This window comes from Somniosus microcephalus, chromosome 21 (genome assembly GCF_052327205.1).
Source record: "Somniosus microcephalus isolate GS21.2 chromosome 21, FLI_Smic_1.0, whole genome shotgun sequence".
NCBI classification, from domain to species: domain Eukaryota; kingdom Metazoa; phylum Chordata; class Chondrichthyes; order Squaliformes; family Somniosidae; genus Somniosus; species Somniosus microcephalus.
Window position 1 is genome coordinate 56,896,803 of NC_141007.1, and position 23,811 is coordinate 56,920,613.

Below are 23,811 nucleotides of genomic sequence, written 5' to 3' on the forward strand. Positions count from 1 at the left end.
TTCTTTACGCACGTTTCAGGTCCCTTTTGAATAATTGGATTGTAAACGACTGCAGATTGCACTGTGCATGCTGCGGTCAGTGGCTTCAGGCGCTCAGCAGCCAAACCACGGTCCTTAAATTTCTAAAAACTCATTGGTAAACGTGGAATAAACATTCACCTGTGTTTCTTTACGAGAACACATTCTCCACCGTCATGAGGGTCCAGGTTGTAAATGTAGAGGAATCCATCTGAGGCAGCAACAAGAAGTCGAGGTAACTTCTGAATCCTACTTACCAAAAAAAACCATTTACGAAAACCCCAAAATAGCACAGCAATATATTCATCACTATTTAACGACTACCTAAATACAGCCCGGGCAGGTTTTCTCAGTGCCCTACTCCGATAATTGATCATAAATGCTTTCAAAAGAACATGCATCTAATTTACTTATAAATAGAGCACAAAAGAAAACCTTCCCGAATGAATAAAAAGGAAAGAGCTTAAATTTATATAGTACCTTTCATGTCCTCAGAATGTCCCAATTTGGCCAATGCGCAACCAATTTGCACACACAATTTTTTAAGAACGTTTTTTAAATAACAAAATAGCAAATGAAATAAATGATCAGTAAATCTGTTTTGTTGATGTTAATTGCTCTGCTTCTCTGCGTCCCCAAGTTGCTGCAAGTTTTACTGTATAACTAGGAGTAATACTATAAAATGAACAATAAGGACAGAATGTATGGTCGGGAATTTCCTCGGGGCTGCTCTCGCTCCACCGCTGTAACTTGGCCGGAAGTGCAGAAACCCAGGTTATTTGTGTAATCAGGGCTTCCACCACACTTCCAGCAAAGTCAACGCAGAATGGGAGCAGTGCTGAGGAAATGTACCCACTATGACTTTAACATGGGGAATGAATTGCGGTTTGCTGTCCTGGTCCAATTATCTCCCGCCCTCAAAGGCAGCTTCACCTGAAGACTACATCTGATCACATATGCAACACCACAAGAGATCGACTAATAATAATAATTTAGATTTAGAACCATGTACAATTTTTCATCTTGCTATTTTTGAGGAAGAAGGACCTGCATTTATAACACCTCATCACATCTCAGAAATATCCCAAAGGCAAATTAATTACTTTGAAATGCAGCAGTTGTCATTATAGAGACTAAATGCAGCACTCATTTTGCACACAGCAAGATCCCACAAATAGCAATGAATAACCAGTTTTTGGTGATGCGGCTGATACCAAGAAAACTTACTGCTCTTCAAACAATGCCATGGGATCCTCAACATCCATCTGAACAGCAAAACAGGCAGTCCGAGAGTGGAGTTTGAACCCACAAATTGCAGGGGTCCCTAAGCCTTGGCTGTGCAAACCTGTGTCCAAACTCTCTGGAGTGCAGTGAGCCCCTACAGGGAAGAGAGCACGCATTCCATATCAGGCAAACAGAAACTCTACCTGTGTGGGTTTCTCAGTAGTTTAGCTTGTAGATTCACACCTGCTGATGATTTTCTGTTTGTTCAGATGCAGGCAAAAGCAACCACCACTAGGGGTGCATCTCTGGCATATGCCTGCTTCGTATGCAGTCTGAATGTCCAGCACCTGCCTGCTGTTTGGGGGTTGGGGGTGGGGGGGGGGGGGGGATGGTTGTGTGAGAAAAGAAAATGATTTCCCAGGCCCAAACCCTTCTGACCCCAACCATTTCCCTCTCAGCCCCCTGTGCAAGGAAGGGGCGATCATAAATTGTTTTTTAAAAATGCCCTCTTTGGCGTGCTGGCTGCTTCCCTGTCCTGCCCACCACTGGTAGCGCCACTTTCGACTACCTGGAGCTGGCATGCCTCAACTCACTCAGCGTACCAGCCTCCAGAGATACGCCAGGTCCCATCTGCGCCAGCCTAGTGAAAGCTCCTGGCGCAGGGAATCCTGTCCCTAGCTCTCCGCCTGGACTACCTTTGCCTTGTAAGGGTGGGTGGACAAGGCATGTCAGAAACATGTGGGCCGGAATTTTGCCGGTCCTCTGAATGCAGGATTGGAGGCGGGACCGCTGTCAAAATCGCAAAGATTGACAGCGGGCAGGAAACTCGCTGTCAACCCGCCTCCAATCAATCTTCCCAAGTGTCGGGTCCCCGATTTGCGCATGGACCCGACACCTAGCAGCGGGAAGAGGATTATAGCCACTTATCTGGCTGTTAACAGGTACTTGATACTTGTTAACCTCTTTTTCAATTTTACCGCTTCTGCCTCGGGTTCCCCGACGTCCGGACACCACGCCAGGTAAGTGTGGCGTGTTGAGTCTACTGTAATGTTTCTGCATTGATGACAGCTGCAGAAGTGGTGTGAAGGATCCAATGGTGCACTGGTGAGTTTCAGAGGTAAGGAAGTGTTGGGAAAATAATTTTTAACGTATTTACTCTTTTCTGTAGGTAACAAATTTGAATTGGCTGTCTAGTCCCACCTCATTGGGAGAACCTCTCTCACCAGTGACAGATCGCTTCTGTAAACTCACCTGCAGCTACCATCTGTTCTAGCCTAAAGGAGGGAGTCACTGGAGAGCCTGGGTGCAAGAGCTCACCTGTGAACAGTCATTGTCTGCAGCACCTCAATGCTGTCAAACACTGAGAAATGAACTATCAAAGAAAAATTGTGCGTGGTCCCTTTAAGAAAACTGGCAGGTGAATCATCAAATGATGTCATCTGACCGGCTTCTTCTTAATTGGCCGGCAAGCCCGCAGAGCGGGCTTAACAAGGCCAATCGACATAAAATCACGTCCGTTGGCCAGATGCAGTTGGGGGCGGGACTGGAACCCGGAAACCAGCTGACCTGCTCCCAAGCCACATCCATTTGCAAAATCGCGGCCCTGGAAATCACAACCCGGCGCCACAGGCCCAGTGTCTCCACACCTTGTGGACGGGCATTTTCCTCCACGATCCCATCCAATTTTAGGCGGGATCATGGCAGGAAAAGGCGTTAGGATTTTCTTTAGTGACAGTGGATTATAAAAGGAACTGAAGCTATTAAGCCACTTACGCCCTGGATGGATGAAACTATTTGTAGTAAATACCTTGGACATAAAATTTTAATAAGTTAGAGTTACAAGAAATACCAGCTAAGCAGGTTTACTCTAATTATCTTTCTGTCGTGTCCACTCACATTGTAAGCATACAGATGCTCCTTTGCCCAGAGAAGTTGAGGCGTACTGTGGCAAATGCTCGATCCTGGTTGATTATGCCCGATACCTGGGTAGGGAGGTAGTTGGTGGCTGCCATAAACATCTTCCCCATATATCCACTCCAAGTTGGAGACTCCTCTTGGGGCCTAGTGTAATCAAGATTACATTTCAGAGATCAGAGACTCAACATATGCGTCGTTCAATGTGTATTACCGGAGTATTCTTTTTCTTTTCAGCTCAATGCAAATTAATACAAGATCAAACCTATTTCAGAGACTGTGTGATAGGCCACCACTTGTGATAATGCAGCAGTAATTTAATGCTACTTGGCATATTCCACATAATTGTTGATAACATTGTATAAAAACAGCATATGTCACTTACAACATCAATAGTGGCCATTATCAAGCCACAGGATTAAATGTTCGCTCTCCTGTGTAATTTTCACATTTTCCCTTCACCTGTCCAAAGACTTTGCAGCATTTTTTTTTTACAATATAAGAAATAGGAGCAGGAGTAGGCCATTCGGCCCTTCGAGCCTGCTCCGCCATTCAATAAGATCATGGCTGATCTTCTGCCTCAACTCCATTCACTGGCCCTATCGCCATATCTCTTGATGCCCTTACTAGTCAGAAATCTATCGACTTCTGTTTTGAATATACCCAATGACTGAGCCTCCACAGCCCTCTGGGGTAGAGAATTCCAAAGATTCACCACCCTTTGTGTGAAGAAATTTCTTCTCATCTCAGTCCTGAATGGCCTACCCTTTATCCTGAGGCTATGGCCCCTGGTTCTAGACTCCCCAACCAAGGGAAACATTCTCTCAGCATCCATCCTATCAAGCCCTGTAATAATTTTGTATGTTTCAATGAGATCCCCTCTCATTCTTTTGAATTCAAGAGAATACAGGCCTAGTTTACTCAATCTCTTCTCATACAATAGTCCCGCCATCCCAGGAATCAATCTCATGAACTCCCTCTATGACAAGTATATCCTTCCTTAGGTAAGGAGACCAAAATTGTACACAGTACTCCAGGTGTGGTCTCACCAAGGCTCTATATAATTGTAGCAAGACTTCTTTACTCCTGTACTCAAATCCTCTTGTAATGAAGGTCAGCATATCATTTTACTTCCTAATGGCTTGCTGCACCTGCACATTCACTTTCAGTGACTCATGTCCAAGGACACCCAGGTCCCTTTGAGCATCTGCATTCCCCAATCTTTCACCATTTAGGAAATACTCTGCCTTTCTGTTTTTTCTACCAAAGTGGATAACTTCACATTTATCCACATTATATTCCATCTGCCATGTTCTCGCCCACTTACTGAGCCTGTCGAGATCCCCTTGAAGCTTCTTTGCAACTGACACTGCCACCTAGCTTTGTATCATCAGCAAATTTGGAGATGTTACCTTTAGTCCCCTCATCCAAATCAATGATATAGATTGTGAATAGCTGGGGCCCAAGCACTAATCCTTGCGGTACTCCACTAGTCACAGCCTGCCATCCTGAAAAAGACCCGTTTATCCCTACTCTTTGTTTTCTGTCTGTTAACCAATTCTCAATCCATGCTAGTATATTACCCCCAATTCCATGTGCCCTAATTTTGTTCACCAACCTCTTGTGTGGGACCTTATCGAAGGCCTTCTGAAAATCCAAATACACCACATCTACCGGTTCCCCTTTGTCTACTCCACTAGTTACATCCTCAAAGAAGTCCAATAGGTTTGTCAAACAGGATTTCCCTTTCATAAATCCATGTTGACTCTGCCCAATCTTACTATTAGTTTCTAAGTGCCCAGTTATTGCATCCTTTATAATAGATTCCAGCATTTTCCCAACTACTGATGTGAGGCTAACAGGTCTGTAGTTCCCCATTTTCTCTCTCCCTCCTTTCTTAAATAGCGGGGTTACATTTGCTATCCTCCAATCTGCAGGAACCGTTCCAGAATCTATAGATTCTGGAACATGACAACCAATGTGGCCACCTCTTTCAAAACCCTAGGATGTAGGTCATCCGGTCCTTGGGATTTATCGACTTTTAGTCCCATTAATTTTGCTATAACTTTTTTTACTAATAATTTCTTTAAGTTCCTCATTCTCACCGCACCCTTGGTTTTCTCGTATTTCTGGAAGGTTTTTTGTGTCTTCCTCCATGACGACAGATACAAAGTATTTATTTAATTTCTTTGCCATTTCCTCATTCCCTATTCTCCCGTCTCTGACTGTAAAGGACCTACATTTACCTTCGCCAGTCTTTTCCTTTTCACATACCTATAGAAGCTTTTACAATCCGTTTTTATATTTTTTGCTAGTTTGTGCTCATATTCCATTTTCCCTTTATCAATTTTTTGGTCCCCTTTTGCTGATTTCTAAAAAGATCCCAATCCTTAGGCTGACCGCTTTTTCTGGCAACTTTATAAGCTTCCTCCTTTGACTTAATACTAGCTTTAATTTCTTTTGTTAGCCATGGTTGGATCACTTTTCCTTTTGGCTTTTTATGCCATAGAGGAATATATGTTGCAAATTATGCATTATTTCTTTGAATGTTAGCCATTGTATGTCCACCTTCATACCTTTTAGTGTAGTCTCCCAATCTACCATGGCCAACTTGTCCCTCATACCCTTGTAGTTTCCTCTGTTTAGATTGAAGACTGTAGTTTCAGATTGGACTACATTACTCTCAAACTTAATGTAAAATTCAATCATATTATGGTCACTTGTCCCTAAAGGCCCCTTTACCACAAGATTATTGATTAACCCTTTCTCATTACACAGTACCAGATCCAGAATAGCCTGTTCCCTGGTTGGTTCCTCCACATACTGATCCAGGAAACCATCTCGCATGCATTCCAAGAATGCATTACATAAATTTAAAACAGAAATAGACAGTTCCTAGAAGTAAAGGGAATAAAGGGTTATGGGGAGCGGGCAGGAATTTGGACATGAGTCTAGGTTCAGATCGGTCATGGCCCTGTGGGTAGCGGAGCGGGCCCAGGGGCCGTGTAGCCTGATCCTGCTCCTATTTCGTGTGTCTAATTCTGTTAGATTCAGGAGATGGTTCAGTGATAGTAGATTGGCAGTTAGGATCAGATCAGCCGTGATCTTATTGAATGGCGGAGCAGGCTCGAGGGGCCGATTGGCCTACTCCTGCTCCTATTTCTTATGTTCTTATGTTATGTAATTCGTCCTCCACACCGTTAGTGGTAATTTGATTTGCCCAGTCAATATGTAGATTAAAGTCCCCCATGATTACCGTATTGCCCTTGTTACATACACTTCTAATCTCTTGATTGATACTGTGCCCTACATTACCATTACTGTTTGGTGGCCTGTACACAACTCCCACCAATGTGTTCTGCCCTTTGCTGTTTCTTAGCTCCACCCAAACTGATTCCAGTTCTACATCACGATCTGCCAAGCCAAGATCTTTTATCTCTACCGTACTGATCTCATCCCTTATTAACAGCGCTACGCCACCTCCTTTTCCTTTTTGTCTGTCCTTCCTAAATGTTGAGTACCCTGGAACATTCAGTTTCCAGCTTTGGTTACCCTGCAACCATGTCTCTGTAATGGCAATTACATCATACCCATTTACTTCTATTACTGCCATTAATTCATCCACCTTGTTGCGAATGCTACGTGCATTTAGACAAAGTGCCTTCAACTTTGTCGGTTTCATATTTTTCTGCACTTTGACCCTCTTTACTGTTGGCCTTTGTTTCTGCTCCCTACTAGTTTTGCTGACTACTTTTCTAACTTGCACTTTCAGCTTTGTTTCTCTCTGTTCTGGGCCCACACTTAGGTTCCCAGCCCCCTGACAAACTAGTTTAAATCCTTCCCAACAGCACTAACAAACCCCCCTTGCTAAGGGAAGTGATATATAATCACTTGCCTTAGCCATCAAAGGACTCAAAGCAGCTTTGAGCAGAGGAAGGTGGTTGATTACAGACCAGTGCAGCCAGCAGACTGAGAATACAGGGAAACTGCTCAGTGGGTATGCCTGATCCGTGCTCAGGAGAGCTGGAACTTTTTCCAGTTCTGACGAAAGGTCATCGACCTGAAACGTTAACTCTGTTTCTCTCTCCACAGATGCTGCCTGACCTGCTGAGTGTTTCCAGCACTCATTATAGCCAAGAAATGGGCAGTTTAAGCTAAAAATGGTTAAGTAGCGCCAGCTGAAAATTGTCTAGGCTGCACGCAAAATTCGTCCTCACTCCTCATTAAAATAATTGCAGTCACGATTCTCGTCTAAAAACCCAAGCTCATTGGCGTTACACTGAAAAGATGGACCAATATCAGGGGTATTGGGCAAGTAATGATTGCCACAGGCTTTTTTCACTACTTAGAGGAGGTTCATTGATGCTGTAGCACGTCATTCTCAGCATTGTTGGTTGTTGAGGCAGCCTCACACCCATAAGAAGCAGCACTTATTTACAAATGCTGATGGCAGATCGCCGCCCAGGGAGAGAGCCCCGAGGTTTTCTGAGGAAGCTTTTGAGACATTGGTTTTAGCAGTGGAGAGAAGGCAGGCGGTCCTGTACCTGCCAACTGGCAGGAGGCTCTCGCCACAGGTCTGCCAGACTATGTGGAGGGAGGTGGCACACCACGTCACGGGCAGCACTGTGGTCCCCAGGACCCACACCCAGTGCAGGAAGAAATTTAATGAGCTCACACGGGTGGTCAGGCTGAGTGAAGGCTTCAACAAATGCTACATACCACCATCTGTACCACAAGCTTCACACACTGCTCAATGCACCAGACCCCCAGCACTCACCCACCAACAATCTCTACCTAGCAACACTCACACCCACATCTCTCACCTTGCACACAATGATAGCTATTCTACCATGGCAGGCACAAGGGTCATTAGTTATTAGAATTCATGTGCTATGTTTATAGATACATTTATTAAGTATGTTTGGAATATTTTGTGGTCACGCTCATTTCACCGTTGTGCCCAGGAGGACGCTGTGATATGGCGTAAGACAGAGATTGTATAATGGGGATGTGGTGAGATACGGGAATCTGGGGTTTCATTCATGCAAATTGGAGTCTGATGAGCCGGTCATGGACAGCTCATCCGAAAGGCCGATTGTCTCGTTGCCTCCACCCTCTCTCCTATTCCTCCTCCTCCTCCGGTAATCCCTCAATCTCGCAGCCCCCATGACTGTGAGGAAGTGTTGTGAGCAGAAGCCTTTAACAAATAATGACTGACTTCTGCACTTGAATCAACACTCCCCGTCACCAAAAAAACTTGAAATAACTAAACAAAGCTGTTTCAGTTGCAGGAAGTAGCAAACAGGCACTGAAACTCCAAAACACTGTCAGGTACAGTTGATTGGTGATGGTGCCTTTACATATCGCTGCTACAGCCTGCTTTCTGCTGGTAGACGCCAGCTGTCCCCATCGTTGTTCTGCGCTGCCATTAAGGTAAGTGGCTAAAATCGATGTTGAATATCGGATGTCCAGTGAGAGTTGCACACTCACTGACGTCACTATCTCTGTGATGGCGAGGTCACCAGCGATCCACTTCAGTGGCAGGGCTACCGGCAACACGAATATGGTGTGCAGCGCTGGAACCAGCATCAGCTGTCGTTACAGCAGTCAACGGTGTTTTAGCGCCATCTTGTGGCACTAATGTGTGGTGCAAACCACATGAATTCCCCCTCCCCCCTCTTTATTTCAGATTTGCAGCATCTGCAATATTTTGATTTTGTGTAGTTAGAAAGTTGCCAGGCAACCAACTGATAAACAGATGTTCATATTTCCTTGGGAACCAGTGGATGTGGTGTATTTGGATTTTCAGACAGCATTCAATAAGGTGCCACACAAGAGGTTATTAAACAAAATTAGGGCTCATGGCATTGGGGGTAATATATTAACATAGATTGAGGATTGGTTAACGGACAGAAAACAGGGATTAGAAATAAACGGGTCATTTTTGGGATGGCAGGCTGCAACTAATGAGGTACCGCAAAGATCAGTGCTTGGGCCTCAGCTATTTACAATCTACATCAATGACTTAGATGAGGGGACCAAGTGTAATGTATCCAAGTTTGCTGACAATACAAAGCTAGGTGGGAAAGTAAGTTGTGAGGAGGATGCAAAGTGGCTGCAAAAGAGATATAGACAGGTTGAGTGGGTAAGAGCATGACAGATGGAATATAACGTGTAGAAATGTGAAGTTATCCACTTTGGTAGGAAAACTACAAAAGCAGAATATTTTTTTAAATGGCAAGAGATTGGGAACTGTTGGTATTCTGAGGGACCTGTGCACGAATCACAAAGTTAACATGCAGGTACAGCAAGCAATTAGGAAAGCAAATGGTATGTTAGCCTTTATTACAAAAGGATTGGAGTATAAGTGTAAAGAAGTCTTGTTGCAATTATATAGGGCCTTGGTGAGACCACACCTGGAGTATGGTGTAGTTTTGGTCTCCTTACCTGAGGAAGGATATACTTGCCTTAGTGGGAATGCAACGAAGGTTCACCAGACTGATTCCTGGGATGGGTGGATTGCCCTATGAGCAGAGATTGAGTAGACTAGGCCTATATTCTCTAGAGTTTAGAAGAATGAGAGGGGATCTCATTGCAACATATAAAATTCTTAAGGGGCTTGACAGGATAGATGCTGGGTAGATGTTTCCCCTGGCTGCGGCGTCTAGAACCAGGGGTCACAGTCTCAGAATAAGGGGTCGGCCATTTAAGACTGAGATGAGGAGAAATTTCTTCACTCAGAGGGTGGTGAATCTTTGGAATTCTTTACCCAAGAGGGCTGTGGAGGCTCAGTCGTTGAGTATATTCAAGACAGAGATCGATAGATTTTTGGATATTAAGGGAATCGAGGGATATGGGGATAGTGCAGGAATCGAGGGATATGGGGATAGTGCAGGAAGGTGGAGTTGAGGTCGAAGATCAGCCATGATCTCATTGAATGGCGGAGCAGGCTCAAAGGGCCGACTCCTGATCCTAGTTCTTATCAGAGTTTACCTGTGTGGACTCACTTTCTCTAATATTTTGCTTACAGCCCAATACAAGGGTGGGTTGAGACATGAAGCCAACTGTTCTTTGTGTTGTTACTCTCAGGAAGTTTAAAATGGTGTGCACAATGTATTAAAAAAATCAGCACAGTTACGGGATGTGCTGGCTCATTTTATTTTTATTGGTCCCAGTTTTACTCATGCAGCATAATAGATAAAATAAAAGGTTATGTGGTGTCTCTATGTGGTGGAAAAATGCACTGTAACAAAAATGATCCAGCAGGTCACATGAGGGAACTCCAGCTCGTATTGTAAACACTGCTGTTTCCAGTTGAAGAATATTAAAAGTTTTTGCTTGGAATCTCAGATGCTGGATCCGGGGTTGAATGTAGTTTGGCAAACTTTAAACATTGCAGCTCAAATTATATTTTAAAATGGGAGGAAGAGGGGCCAGGAGAGACTATTTTGTTTTTATTTCTTTTATACACTTGGATTGTTCCTCCAAATTGCTAACATCCCTCAAAATATTCCTGTGCCTCTCAGCTACTGGGGTGGGAGGGGGGTGGATTTTAACCCCCCAAAACAGGTGGGTTTGGGTTGGGTGGAATGTTAAAATGTAAAAAATCTCAAACCCGAACCCAACACGTCGCGAACCCACCCACTTTCGGTTTTAATGGAGGCAGGCATCCAACCCACTCTCAAGAGGTGGGCCCCTCAGTTAAACATTTTAATGAGGCTGCGAGCCTCAGATTTTACCTCCATTTTAAATTTAACCCTGGCCGGCCGGGTTTCTCCAGCCTCGGAAAATGCGGCAGCTAAAAGGGAGGTGAGGACTACTGGAGCCAGCAGGCAAGTGCCTTTCCAGCACTGCTTGTAGGCCAGGAGTACTTTCCCCCCAGTCCACCAGGCTAATCTGCTCTACCCCTGCAATTGGCCGTTCCCCCACCCCACGATCTCCAACCAACCCGGCCTTTCCGATCCCTCCCTCCCTCCTCTCCCCAGCTGGCCTGGTGCCGAAGGCAAACGGAGTCAAAAGTAATCAGGTCCTGTCGAATTTAAACCTGTTCTTCCGAGTTTCCTGATCACAAAACTGTTCCCCCCACCCAGCTCCCTCCCATAAATATCAGTGTCTCTGAGCTACAAGGACAAGGGGGTTCTTTCAGCCTAACCCGAGCTTGCAGAGGAGATTTAGAATCATAGAATGGTTACAGCACGGAAGAAGGCCATTCAGCCAGTCGAGCCTGTGTGACTCTCAACTAGTCCCACTCCCCCGCCCTTTCTCCATAGCCCTGCAAATATTGCTCCTTCAGAGACTTATCCAACTCCCTTTTGAAAGCCATGATCGAGTCTGCCTTCACCACCCTTTCAGGCACTGCATTCCAGATCTTAACCACTCGCTGTGTAAAAAAGTTTTTTCTTACGTCGCCTTTGGTTCTTTTGCTAAGCACCTTAAATTGGTGTCCTCTGGTTCTTGACCCTTCTGCCAATGGGAACAGTATCTCTCCATCTACTCTGTCCAGATCCCTCATGATTTTGAACACCTCTATCAAATCTCCTCTCAATCTTCTGTTCCAAGGAGAACAACCCCAGCTTCTCCAGTCTATCAACGTAATTGAAGTTCCCTCATTCCTGGAATCAGTCTCGTAAATCTTTTCTGCACCCTCTCTAAGGCCTACAGATCTTTCCTAAAGTGTGGTGCCCAGAATTGGACATAGTACTCCAGTTGGGGCCGAACCAGTGCTTTATACAGGTTCATCATAATTTCCACACTTTTTGTACTCTATGACCGCGAATTTCCCATCGGAGGCAGGATGGTGGCGGGAGAGCTGGTTTCCGCGTTCCAGTCACGAATCTGGCTGCAGCCGCTCTGTAAACAGGATTTTCCCTTGATTGGCCTCGTTAAGCCCGCCCTGCGGGCTTCCCAGCCAATTAACAGGAAGCGGGTCTGATGATGTCATTTGATGACGCTTCATCAGCCGGTTTCCTTAAAGGGACCACGTCCACATAGAGTTTGACAGCTGTTCTGTCAGTGTTTGATAGGATTGAGGTGCTTCAAACACTGACAAGCACTGCACAAAGGTGAATGCTTTCACCTAGGCTCTCCAATTACTCCCTCTATATGCCTATGGAGGTAGTCACAGCACACGGAGGTTCTCTTCCCTTCCAAGGGCGGAAGAGACCTCCCCAGGACACCAACGCAGCCTGGTTGCACATTGCACAGGAGGGCAAAAGCAGGGATGTCGTCAGGGGTCCCTGGCTGCAGTGGCGCCAACCTTTCAATGATTTCAGTGGATCACGAAACGTTACTGCAAAGCCACACTCAAACTCACCCTGCTGTGCCACTCAACACATCCCCATCACTTTGCCTTCCATACCCTTCTCCTGCACATCCTCACTCACACCAACTTACCATGCACCTCCACCAACCCTCTCTATCTACTTTATCACTTCCCCATCTCACTAGCCACCCCTCACACTCATCCTACTACAAGCATACCAACTAACAACACACAAGGGTAGGCACTTGAAAGGTTTAGCCAATGTCCATGTGAAGTTTCTGGTTAGACAGGGTAGATGCAGAGAGGATGTTTCCCCTCATGGGGAAATCTAAAACTCGGGGGCACAGTCTCAGAATAAAGGGTCGCCCTTTTAGAACTGAGATGAGGAGGAATTTCTTCTCTGAGGGTCGTAACTTTGTGGAATTCTCTGCCCCAGAGAGCTGTGGAGGCTGGGTCATTAAATACATTTAAGGTGGAGATAGACAAATTTTTGCAAGATAAGGGAGTGAAGGGTTATGGAAAGCAGGCTGGGAAGTGGCTTTGAGCCCTAGATCAGCCATGATCTTATTGAATGGCAGAGCAGGCTCGAGGGGCCAAGTGGCCTATTCCTGCTCCTATTTTTTATGTAATGTGTTGTCATACAGTGAAATCTATTTTTCCAAAACTGCCCCTTATTGGACAGATCTGAGCACACCTTGAGAAGTGTCTTACTGAGTTCCAGTGATTGTTCAGACATAACTTCCCCCCACCATAGTGATGTGTGTGCATGGAATGGCTTGGACATTAAAGGGTTGCTTCACGGTGCTGGTGTGGGATGGTGTCAACCTGGCACATCATGTGGCAGCCAAGGTTTACAGAGTCAAGTGAAGTAAATCTGGCCATGGTGATGCCATCGCTGACCTCCTCGGCAGCAATGTTGTCAGGGGATGATGCCTTATGTCCAGTGCAGCATCAAGTGATGGCGAAGAAGGTTGGTGATGTTGGTGTGCCTGGTGATGATCGTGGAAGGATTCGGAGGACCAAGGTCTGATTTTTTCAAGGGCACCGATGTTGCTGCAATAGATGGCAGCTGCAGGTGTGATGACAGAAGCGATGTCAATGGTGAGAGAGGTTCTCCCAATGAGGTGGCACTGGACATACAGTTGGATCTAAAAACTTGTAAGCTAAATGTTATGTCCGTGTGTAATTGAGACACGGACTGCAGGAGTTGGTTATAACAGGTCTTCACTGAGTGGAGACAAACGGAAACTAACTATGCAAAGTTACTACACAGGCTTATATACAGGGGTGGTCACTACTGGTACTGCAGTATACAGGGGCTGCAGAATATAGGTCCTTCTGCAAAGTACATACACTACAATTCCTCCCCTTTTAGCTAAACAGTACGTAACATTCGATTAATAATTGAATAACATATTTACAATTACAGTTGTCGTACACATTAGCTGAAGTTAAGCAATTATAAGTTCAGTCTTTGAGGAGGTTTCCTGATTCTGTCTGGATAACGCCTCTTTGGGGTATCAGGTTCTTCTGGCAGAGTTGATTCGGAATCAACGTCGTTGTTGGGTTCGTCTGCTTCCAATATTCCCGATTCTGAGGTAGATGCAATTGGTACTTCGGTTTCATCACCAGGTGTATCGGATCGTGGTGTGGAATTGACGTTTTCCAGTGACTGTAGAATCTGGTCAGCATGGCGTCTTACAATGCTCTCTCCAACGTCCATGGTATACATTAGAGGTCCTTGCCGTGTGCAGATCGTTCCTGGCTGCCATTTCTCTGTGCGGTAGTCCCGGGCCAAAACTGGTTGACCTATCTTAAAACTCCTGGTTGGCCTTTCATTCATATTCTGAAACTGCCTGTTCTCCACATCTCTTCTGATGTTTGGCTTGACCAAATCCAAGCGGCATCGTAGTCTTCGATTGAAGAACATCATGGCTGGAGTTTGGTTGGTAACCGCACGTGTCGCATTCCGGTAGGCAAACAAGAAGTTATCCACCTTGTGTTGTAGGGGTATGTCTTCATTACACATTGCCTTGATAACCTTCTTGAATGTTTGAACGAACCTCTCAGCCAATCCATTGGTGGCTGGATGATATGGAGCGGATGTGTAATGCTTAACACCATTGTTCTTTAAGAACCTCCGGAACTCTTCAGACACAAACTGTGGTCCATTGTCGGAGCAAATCTGTTCAGGCAGCCCATTTCTGGCGAATATGGTTCGTAAGACTGTGATAGTTTTTTCTGTGGTGGTTGAGGACATTTTTATTACCTCTGGCCACTTTGTGCATCCACTGCAATTAAAAACATCGAGTCCATAAATGGACCAGCAAAATCAATGTGCACCCTTTGCTATGGAGATGAGGGCCACTCCCATGGATGTAGAGGGGCTTGTGGTGGGGCGTTTTGGACCTTCTGGCATCCTGTACAGCTCTTGGTCATCTCTTCGATTTCTCTATCGATTTCTCTGGCTAAGTTCTTCATTTTTACCCCTCCCAGATGACCCTCATGAAGCTCATTGAGCACTCTATCCTTCAATTTGGGTGGAATTACTACTCTGGATCCACACATCAAGGTTCCTCTGCACACTGACAGCCGTTCTCTTCTCGGCGAGAATGCTGGCAACAGTGGTTCGCCATGTGCTGGCCATCCCTTCTCCGTTAAATCATAGACCCAGGAGGAGTGTTGGGTCATTTCGTGTTTCCTTTTCTATGTTTGCATTCGTCACAGGTAGACATTCGACTATGGTCGAGTGGAATATCTCCACTGGATCCACTGCAGGTGCTTCTTCCACCGTCGGCAACGGTAGGTGCGTCAATCCATCAGCATTCCCATGCTGTTTAGTTCCTTTGTACTCGATGTCATATTGGTGTGACCCTAGGAAAAGGGACCACCTCTGTAGCCATTGTGCTGTCATTATCGGGACGCCCTTCTGAGGGTTGAAAATGGAGACAAGAGGTTGATGATCAGTTAGTAGAGTAAATTTCTGACCGTGCAGGTAGTGATTGAACTTCTTCACCCCCCACACCAGGCTGAGGGCCTCTCTGTCAATCTGGGCGTAGTTACGCTCGGCTGAAGTTAACGAGCGTGACGCAAAAGCTATCGGCCTCTCTGAACTATCAAGGAATTTATGTGACAGTACCGCTCCAATGCCGTAGGGAGACACATCACACGCCAGTCTTATCGGTAGTGATGGGTTGTAGTGAGCCAATACTTCTCTTGAAGTGATTAGGTCTTTACTCTTCTGAAAGGCCCGCTTACATTCATCGCGCCATTTCCATGCTACTCCAGTTTGTAGTAGGGCGTTCAGTGGGTGCAGAATTGTGGACAAATTCGGCAAAAACTTATGGTAGTAATTCACCAATCCGAGGAATGACCTCAGTTGCGACACATTTTCAGGCGCTGGAGCCTTAACTACCGTTTCAATTTTGTCAGGGGACTTATGTAACCCCTCTTCATCAATCACGTGGCCACAATACGATATCTGTTTCTTAAAAAACTCGCACTTGGGGCGATTGGCTCATAGCCCATGTTCTCTTAGTCTAGTGAGCACCTGCTCTAGGTTGGCAAGGTGTTCACTGTCATCTTCACCTGTCACTAGGATGTCGTCCAAGTAACACTGAGTCCCCGGAATCCCTTGCAGGACTTGTTCCATCGCTCTTTGCCATATCGCCGGAGCTGATGCTACTCCAAATACCAGTCGATTATACTGGTAAAGACCTTTGTGAGTGTTTATCGTGAGATATTTCCTAGAGGATTCTTCAACCTCCATCTGCAAATATGCTTGTGCTAGGTCAATTTTTGTAAAATGCTTCCCTCCAGATAGTCAGGCGAAAATATCTTCTATCCTCGGGAGAGGATATTGTACTGTGTGAAGGACTGGGTTCACCGTCACCTTGAAGTCCCCACAGATGCGAACCTTCCTTGGCTCCTCAGACTTATTGTTTAACGTTTTCTTCATGACAGGAATGATGGGTGTCGCCCACTCGCTCCAGTCTACCTTAGATAACACGCCTGCATTCTCCAGCTCTGCCTCGACGGCTGGGCGAATTGCATATGGTACTGGTCTTGCTTTGAAAAACTTGGGAATTGCATTCTCTTCTATTTTTATCGAGGCGGTTACGCCTTTAAGAGTTCCCAGTTCTTGTTGAAATACCTCTTTGGCGTTAGCTAAGATTTTTGACAATCGACCAGGTGTGACGTCGTCATCCTTTTTACCAGCCACCGTCAGTGCCTGAATGGAGTGCCAGTCTAAACTTATCTTTCTGATCCATTCACGTCCCAATAACGGTGGTCCACCATCTTGCAGAATGTAGAGATACAATTTCTGTATTTCCTTGCCGTTGTATTCGACAGGCACCCTTATTTTCCCTCTGGGGTATACTTTTTGCCCCGTATACGTCTTCAAGACAATGGATGTCTCTCTCAAGGGTATGTGTGAGAATAGCCGCTCGTAGTCTCGTCGATTCATGACGGTCAGGGTTGATCCTGTATCCAATTCCATTTTGACTTGGGACCCTGCTATCGTGAGGGTGACCCAAATGGTTTGGTGATCCTCTTTTGCGATTACATTGTGGAGTTTGAGACAGCTTAGTCTCTTGTTCCCGGATTCACTATCGCTCATCTGGTCTTCGGAACTACTGTCCGTCATCTTTTGTACTTTCCTGTACTGTTCCTTAGTAGCCTTTTTGTTGTCGTTAGTCTTCTTCCCAGACCTGCAAACTCGTGCAATGTGTCCCATCTTTCCGCATTGCCTGCATATTTTGTCCTTGGACCAGCAGTCCTTCTGGTCATGGGTTGTTCTGCCGCATCGATAACATTTTTCAAATCCCCGTGTCATTTCGTGGCTGCCGTATTCCTGTGGCTTTTGCTGTATCTCCGCAGCCCCCCTTGCTGCTGCTTCGTACGATACTGCCACGCTGAAAGCCTTATCTAGCGTCAGCTCTTTCTCTGAGAGTAACCTCTTCTGGGTTCCTTCACTCAGGAGTCCACAGACAAATTTGTCCCGTAGGGTATCTGTCAGTCCTGCTCCGAACTGGCAGTGCTTTGATAGCTTGCGTAGTTCCGTAAGGTAATCAGCATTGCTCTCATCTTTATGCTGACTTCTCCTGTGGAATTTAAATCTTTCTGCTATCAGCAGCGGTGTAGGATTTAGGTGTTCCTGTAGGATATGAACAATTTCGTTAAAACTCTTCGCCATCGGTTTGGCTGGAGTAATCAGGTTCCGCAATAGGCCGTACGTTCTTGCGCCCATTAAGTTTAGTAGTACCGATGCCTTTTTCTCATCGGCTACTTCGTTTGCCTCGCAATATACTTCGACTCTTTCCACATACGTGGTCCAATCTTCTGTTGCATTATCGAAGGCAGTGATATTGCCAGTCTTCGGCATCTTGGAAATCTAAGATGGCGCCTCCCGCGCTTTGCCTTCTTCCCCGATTTAACAAAATGGCGCCTCCCGCGCTTTCCGTCTTCTCCGCTGCTGCTAACGCCGCTCTCCGCGGTTCCCGTGGCAAACTGCAGCTCCTCGCGGCTTTCTGCGCTTCTAATTTCTTTATTTCCCCGTCGTCGGAGCAACCCTACGGGACACTTTCCTCCCTCTTCTCGGGTCTGTACGCTGCCCGGCTTCGTAGCACCGGCCGCGCCCTGTGTGCTCCACCCTCGCTCTCTCTCTCCTCTTCCCGACAACGCTGCTCGGCCCCGTTGAAAAGCCACCCGATCGAGCTCTAGCCTGCCGCAGCCCAGGAAGGATCAGTGTACTACCTGCCACCAGCCCGATTAGCTGGAACACCATCGACAGGATAACCAAGCCCCACTCTCGACAGCCTCTCCTGCAAATCTTCAACTCCGATGAATCAGAGGTGGTTGCCCACGGTCGACGCCCGTTTCTTCTGTTTGGTTTTTTTTTCTTTCTTCCTTCTGGCCTCGACGTCTGACAACTTCGCTTCAGGGATGGATCCCCATGAGGTGGTACAGACTGTAGGTAAGTTCGGATCTGCTCGTCGCCAGTGTTATGTCCGTGTGTAATTGAGACACGGACTGCAGGAGTTGGTTATAACAGGTGATGTGCCTTCAATAACTCAAAGACAAGGAATTTAAAGGATTCAACTAAGGCTTTTAATCACTAAGAACATAGCAGCATTACAGGTCTTCCCACATCGGGCGTCTGGCAGGAATGACTCATACAGCTCCGGAGACCTTTATATGGCAAAAGACAGGGGCGTAGCCAATACACACAATAGGAACAAAAGGGGGCGGTTCACACAATACAAGCAGGTGCAACACACAGGTAAAACACATAGGCTGATGAAGGCATATATTTCATCACTACAGGTCTTTACTGAGTGGAGACAAACGGGAAACTAACTATGCAAAGTTACTACACAGGCTTATATACAAGGGTGGTCACTACTGGTACTGCAGTATACAGGGGCTGCAGAATATAGTTCCTTCTGCAAAGTACATACACTACGCTAAAGAAATCTCTATGTATAAAAATGCAGTAACCAACATTTTCTGTGCTCTGAAACTCACCATTTGCAACATGGCATCCTTTACAACACTTCTGCAGCTGTCGGCTTATCAGAAACATCAGAGCAGACTCACAACACGGCAGGTTGAGCTGGCGTGTTCCCCAAACAGCGGGTAACCCGTGGGGGAGAACGTAAAATTTGAAGGAGGCCTCAAAGTAATCTTAAGTTGGCTCTTAACAAGCCATTTAACAAGCTGAATTATATCCCCCGCCACTTGGTTGTCGGGTCAGTTCTCCGCTGACAGACCCGACACCTGGGAGACTTGCATGAAGGCGGGTTGACAGCGGTTTTCCTACCTGCTGTCAATCTTTGCTATTTTGACAGCAGACCCGCCTCCAAACCCGCCCTCTGAGCGCCGGCAAATTCGCAGCCTATATCTCTATTTATGAAGCCCAGGATCCTGTACGCCTTTTTAACTGCTTTTTCAACTTGCCCTGCCACCTTCAACGATTTGTGCACACATACCCCCAAGTCTCTCTGTTCGTGCACCCCCTTTAGGATTGTACAATTTAGTTTATATATCCGCTCCCCATTCTTTCTACCAAAATGTATCACTCCACACTTTTCTGCGTTAAATTTCATCTGCCACATGTCCGCCCATTTCACCAGCCTGTTTATGTCTTCCTGAAGTCCATCACTCTCCTCCTCACTGTTCACTATACTTCCAAGTTTGGTGTCATCTGCAAATTTTGAAATTGTGCCCTGTACACCCACGTCCAAGTCATTATTATATATCAAGAAAAGCAGTGGTCCTAGTACTGACCCCTGGGGAACACCACTGTATACTTTCCTACAGTCCGAAAAACAACCATTCACCACTACTCTCTGTTTCCTGTCACTTAGCCAATTCCATATCCATGCTGCCACTGTCCCTTTTATTCCATGGGCTTCAACTTTGCTGGAAGCCTATTATGTGGCACTTTGTCGAATGCCTTTTGGAAATCCATGTACACCACGTCAACCGCATTGCCCTCATCAACCCTCTCTGTTACCTCATCAAAAAACTTGATCAAGTTGGTTAAACACGATTTACCTTTAACAAATCCGTGCTGGCTTTCCTTAATTAATACACACCTATCCAAGTGACTATTAATTTTGTCCGATTACTGTTTCTAAAAGCTTCGCCACTACCGAGGTTAAACTGACTGGCCTGTAGTTGCTGGGTTTATCTTTACACCCTTTTTTGAACAATGGTGTAACATTTGCAATTCTCCAGTCCTCTGGCACCACCCCCGTATCTATGGAGGATTGGAATATTATGGCCAGTACCTCCGTGATTTCCGCCCTCAATTCTCTCAACATCCTAGGATGCATCCCATCCGCTCCTGGTGACTTATCTGCTTTAAGTACAGCTAGCCTTTCTAATACCTCTATCAATTTTTATACCATCAAGTGTCTCCACTACCTCCTCCTTCACTATGTCTATGGCAGCATCCTCTTCCTTGGTGAAGACAGATGCAAAGTACTCGTTTAGTACCTCAGCCATACCCTCTGCCTCCATGCATAGGTCTCCTTTTTGGTCCCTAATCGGCCCCACCCCTCCCCTTACTACCTTTTTACTATTTATATGCCTATAGAAGACTTTTGGATTACCTTTTATGTTGGCTGCCATTCTATTCTCGTACCCTCTCTTTGCCCCTCTTATTTACTAGAATGGTACTAGGGATGAGGAAGTTTAGTTATGTGGAGAGACTGGAGAAGCTGGGATTGTTCTCCTTGGAGCACAGAAGGTCAAGGGAGATTTAATAGTGTTCAAGATTATGAAGGGTTTTGATTGAGTAGAAAGAGAGAAACTGTTTCCACTGGCAGGAGCGTAGTTAACCAGAGGACACAGATTTAAGATAATTGGCAAAAGAACCAGGGGGTAGATGAGGAGACATTTTTTATGCAGCGAGTTGTTATGTCTCAAAGGGCGGTGGAAACAGATTCAAAAGTAACTTTCAAAAAGAATTGGATATATACTTGAAGAAAAATTGGCAGGGTATAGGGAGAGATCAGGGGAGTGGGGTTAATTTGATAGCTCTTCCAAAGAGCCAGAACTGGCACGATGGGCCATATGGTCTCCTGTGCATGAAGATTCTATGATTCATTTACTCTCCTTCCCCCGAAGGTAGGGCTTCTGATTATTGATGGCTTTCTTGTAACTTGCCCAAATCATCTACAAGCCTGAACAACAGACAAGCCCAATACCATCCTTGCCCATTGTCCACTCCCATTGCCAACATACGTGCACAGTCAACAGGAGTGAGATGGCAATGTAACAAGGTGGCCCTTTGCCTCTACAGGTGGTGGACAAGTCTCTCCAGGCACCTACAGAGACAGCACAGCCATGTAAAGTGAACTGCAATTGCTGCTGGAGGTGATCATGTCTTCTGACTGTTGGTGGGCGGATTCTGTGCAGATCTACCTCACTTACATTGCCACTGTTGGCAAACATATTCAGCATATACATTCAGTACTTAAACAATTATTCTCAAAGGACCGCAGGCAGAATAACTCAGACGGTGTTGCCAAATGTTCATTTTTGCTTAATCTTTTTGTTAAATTAACTTCACATTAATTCCCTGAATACATATGCTAGTATTTTCTTGGTTAAAATTGGCCAGATATCCAGATAGACTATTTATACAGTCTGATGCAAATCTCTGATTTTGTACCAAGATTGGGAGGTGGGGAATGTTTCTCAAATTTGCAGTCATGGTATAAACAAGATGACAGAGTGAGTCAAGTAGAAAATATCTGAACTTATGAAGTGGAGCCTACACTGAAAGAATAACAACTTTAGCAGTCTGGACCTGGCCCTCCCTCGGAGTCAAACTGTCTGACAGAAAGTAATGTGAATGACCGAACGTCTAGTCCAGTCCTCGTAGGGAACATTTTGACTGTACCTTTGGCTGGGCTGTTCAAGTTTGAAGATGTGAATAGTTTCCGTATTACTTGATGCTGACAGGAACTGTGAGTCTTTACTGAAGGCCAGCGAGCCAATATTTACATACCTGTTGTAGAAGGAAAATTACACGATCAGAATCATAACGCTGTAAAGATAAAGGGCATGAAATTGGTGCGGAGTGAAATTACCCCCATGTGCAATGCCAGCATCAAAATAACCGATCCCCAAAATTCCTGAGGCAGAAAGGGGAATTTCTGTGATTCCTGAAGGGGGACAAAAATTTAGGGCACAACCTGTTAACACTGGGTTTCCGCTTCATTAACAACACCCCTTTAAATTCCGGTAGAAGGCCACAGCTGAATCTTCTGCGCACCCCCCCTACATCAAGGGGTAGTGTGTCTGGGGAAATTCCTGGGTTTCCATGGGAAATTCCACCTTTATAAAGTCTCAGTGGATCTCACAGCAGGTGAGAGCTGCCACGTGATCTGCTGAGTCCCAGAAAAAGGTCCCAGAAGCTCCAACGATAAAGGTGATCGATCCTAGAGGGAATTGATTACCTTTGGGGAAAAAAAAAACAGGCTGCTCTCGTAGGAGCAAACTTACCTCATTGTTTTTAACAACCTTACCTTACGAGCCTCGAGGTTCATTGTCGGAGCGGGTGGGCACCGCTCCAGCATCTACCATATGTCACAGATGCACTTTTCCAGAAGGGGGCGGGGAGTGTCACTAGACAGATATCAGGTGTGGGAACCCTGACTGATTTACCATGCCCTAACCCAGGGGCGCCGAGGTCAATTGTGGTGACCCTACTGCGGCCCTCAGTTTAGATCAGTTAATTCAGCACAAACCAGGGATCAAATCTGCAACTTTCCTGGTTTATGCGGCTCAGTTACTGACTAGATACATATTCCAAGCCATCGAAGAAGCCTGACCCATCGCATTGCAGACGATTACTTCCTACTTGTCCAAAATCTGACGTGGGATGTGAATAACACTCAGACCTTTCCATCTTTGGTGCGTTCAGCAAAGGTGTAGTAAAAGCCTTGTGCAAAACAGGAAATTAATTTTCTAGAACTCAAACATATAGCAGTTTCTTTATGGTTTTATTGCTGTACAAGCGTGCTGCTCCTTGTAGGAAGGAGGCCCAAGGCCATGACCGTCCTCGGAGGAGCTGCTGAAACCTGGTTCGGATTATTCCCCCACAAGGGAGGGAGGATCAGGGGATGGGCCACCGTCGGACATTTTTGTGCCCCTTTGATGGTCAGCCCAAAGCAGCAATGTCACTGGCCCAGCAGCAGGCAGTGTGCCTGCTCTCCAGGCCAAGCAGTGACTAAATAGGAACACAAAACTGAATAAAATAAATTTATGATTGGGACAAAAAAAAAGTAAAAATCAAACCCGAAGTCGCTTCATATAATGTTTTCAAGCACACGCCTGGAATTACCTTTTCATTCCTCTCCTGAATTCGTAGAGTTTCTGTCCCTCGGGGGTGGAAAAGACACGAATAACTGTACCCTGCAGAACATTCAGTGAGTGAGTGAGTGAAGCTCCGCAATTTACAGCCACAGAAAAGGGCATAAAAGCTATGATCTCGTTCAGGCTCTTCAGTCAAAATATTTCATAACTAGCTTGACTATTCCAAACTTCCTGCTGTAATTAATTGTTCATCCTCCCCCCCCCACCCCCCCCCGATCTGCAATGTGTTATTGATTTCAATCTCCAATGAGTTGAATTACATTCTAACAAATTAACAGCATCATTTGTGATGAATCATTCTGACATTCACACAGTGCCTAGCGCTATCGGAATCTCAAACTCTACCACTGGGGGTGAACGTATTCGAAAATGGTTAAAACATTATCCTGGGAGGTCGCTCACAAATAGAATCATCCGTGAGCAGAGAAAACGCTGAGACAGTTGATAGCACGGAAGTCTGACTATATGAAGTGAAATGGCAAATTAGCAGAAACAAACAC

General features: G+C 45.6%; 1 protein-coding gene across 7 annotated transcripts in view; it reads right to left on the reverse strand.

Annotated features, from left to right (window-relative positions):
- Positions 1-23,811, reverse strand: part of wipi1 (WD repeat domain, phosphoinositide interacting 1) — a 122,557-nt gene that overhangs the window by 23,649 nt on the left and 75,097 nt on the right. For all 7 annotated transcript variants that reach the window (XM_085963706.1, XM_085963705.1, XM_085963709.1 and 4 more), the window contains 4 exons: positions 23,280-23,350; positions 21,834-21,941; positions 3,139-3,303; positions 160-267 (listed from right to left, as the gene is read on the reverse strand). In XM_085963706.1, the coding sequence (XP_085819832.1) occupies positions 160-267; positions 3,139-3,303; positions 21,834-21,941; positions 23,280-23,350 (452 nt within the window). The remainder of the gene's footprint in view (positions 1-159; positions 268-3,138; positions 3,304-21,833; positions 21,942-23,279; positions 23,351-23,811) is intronic.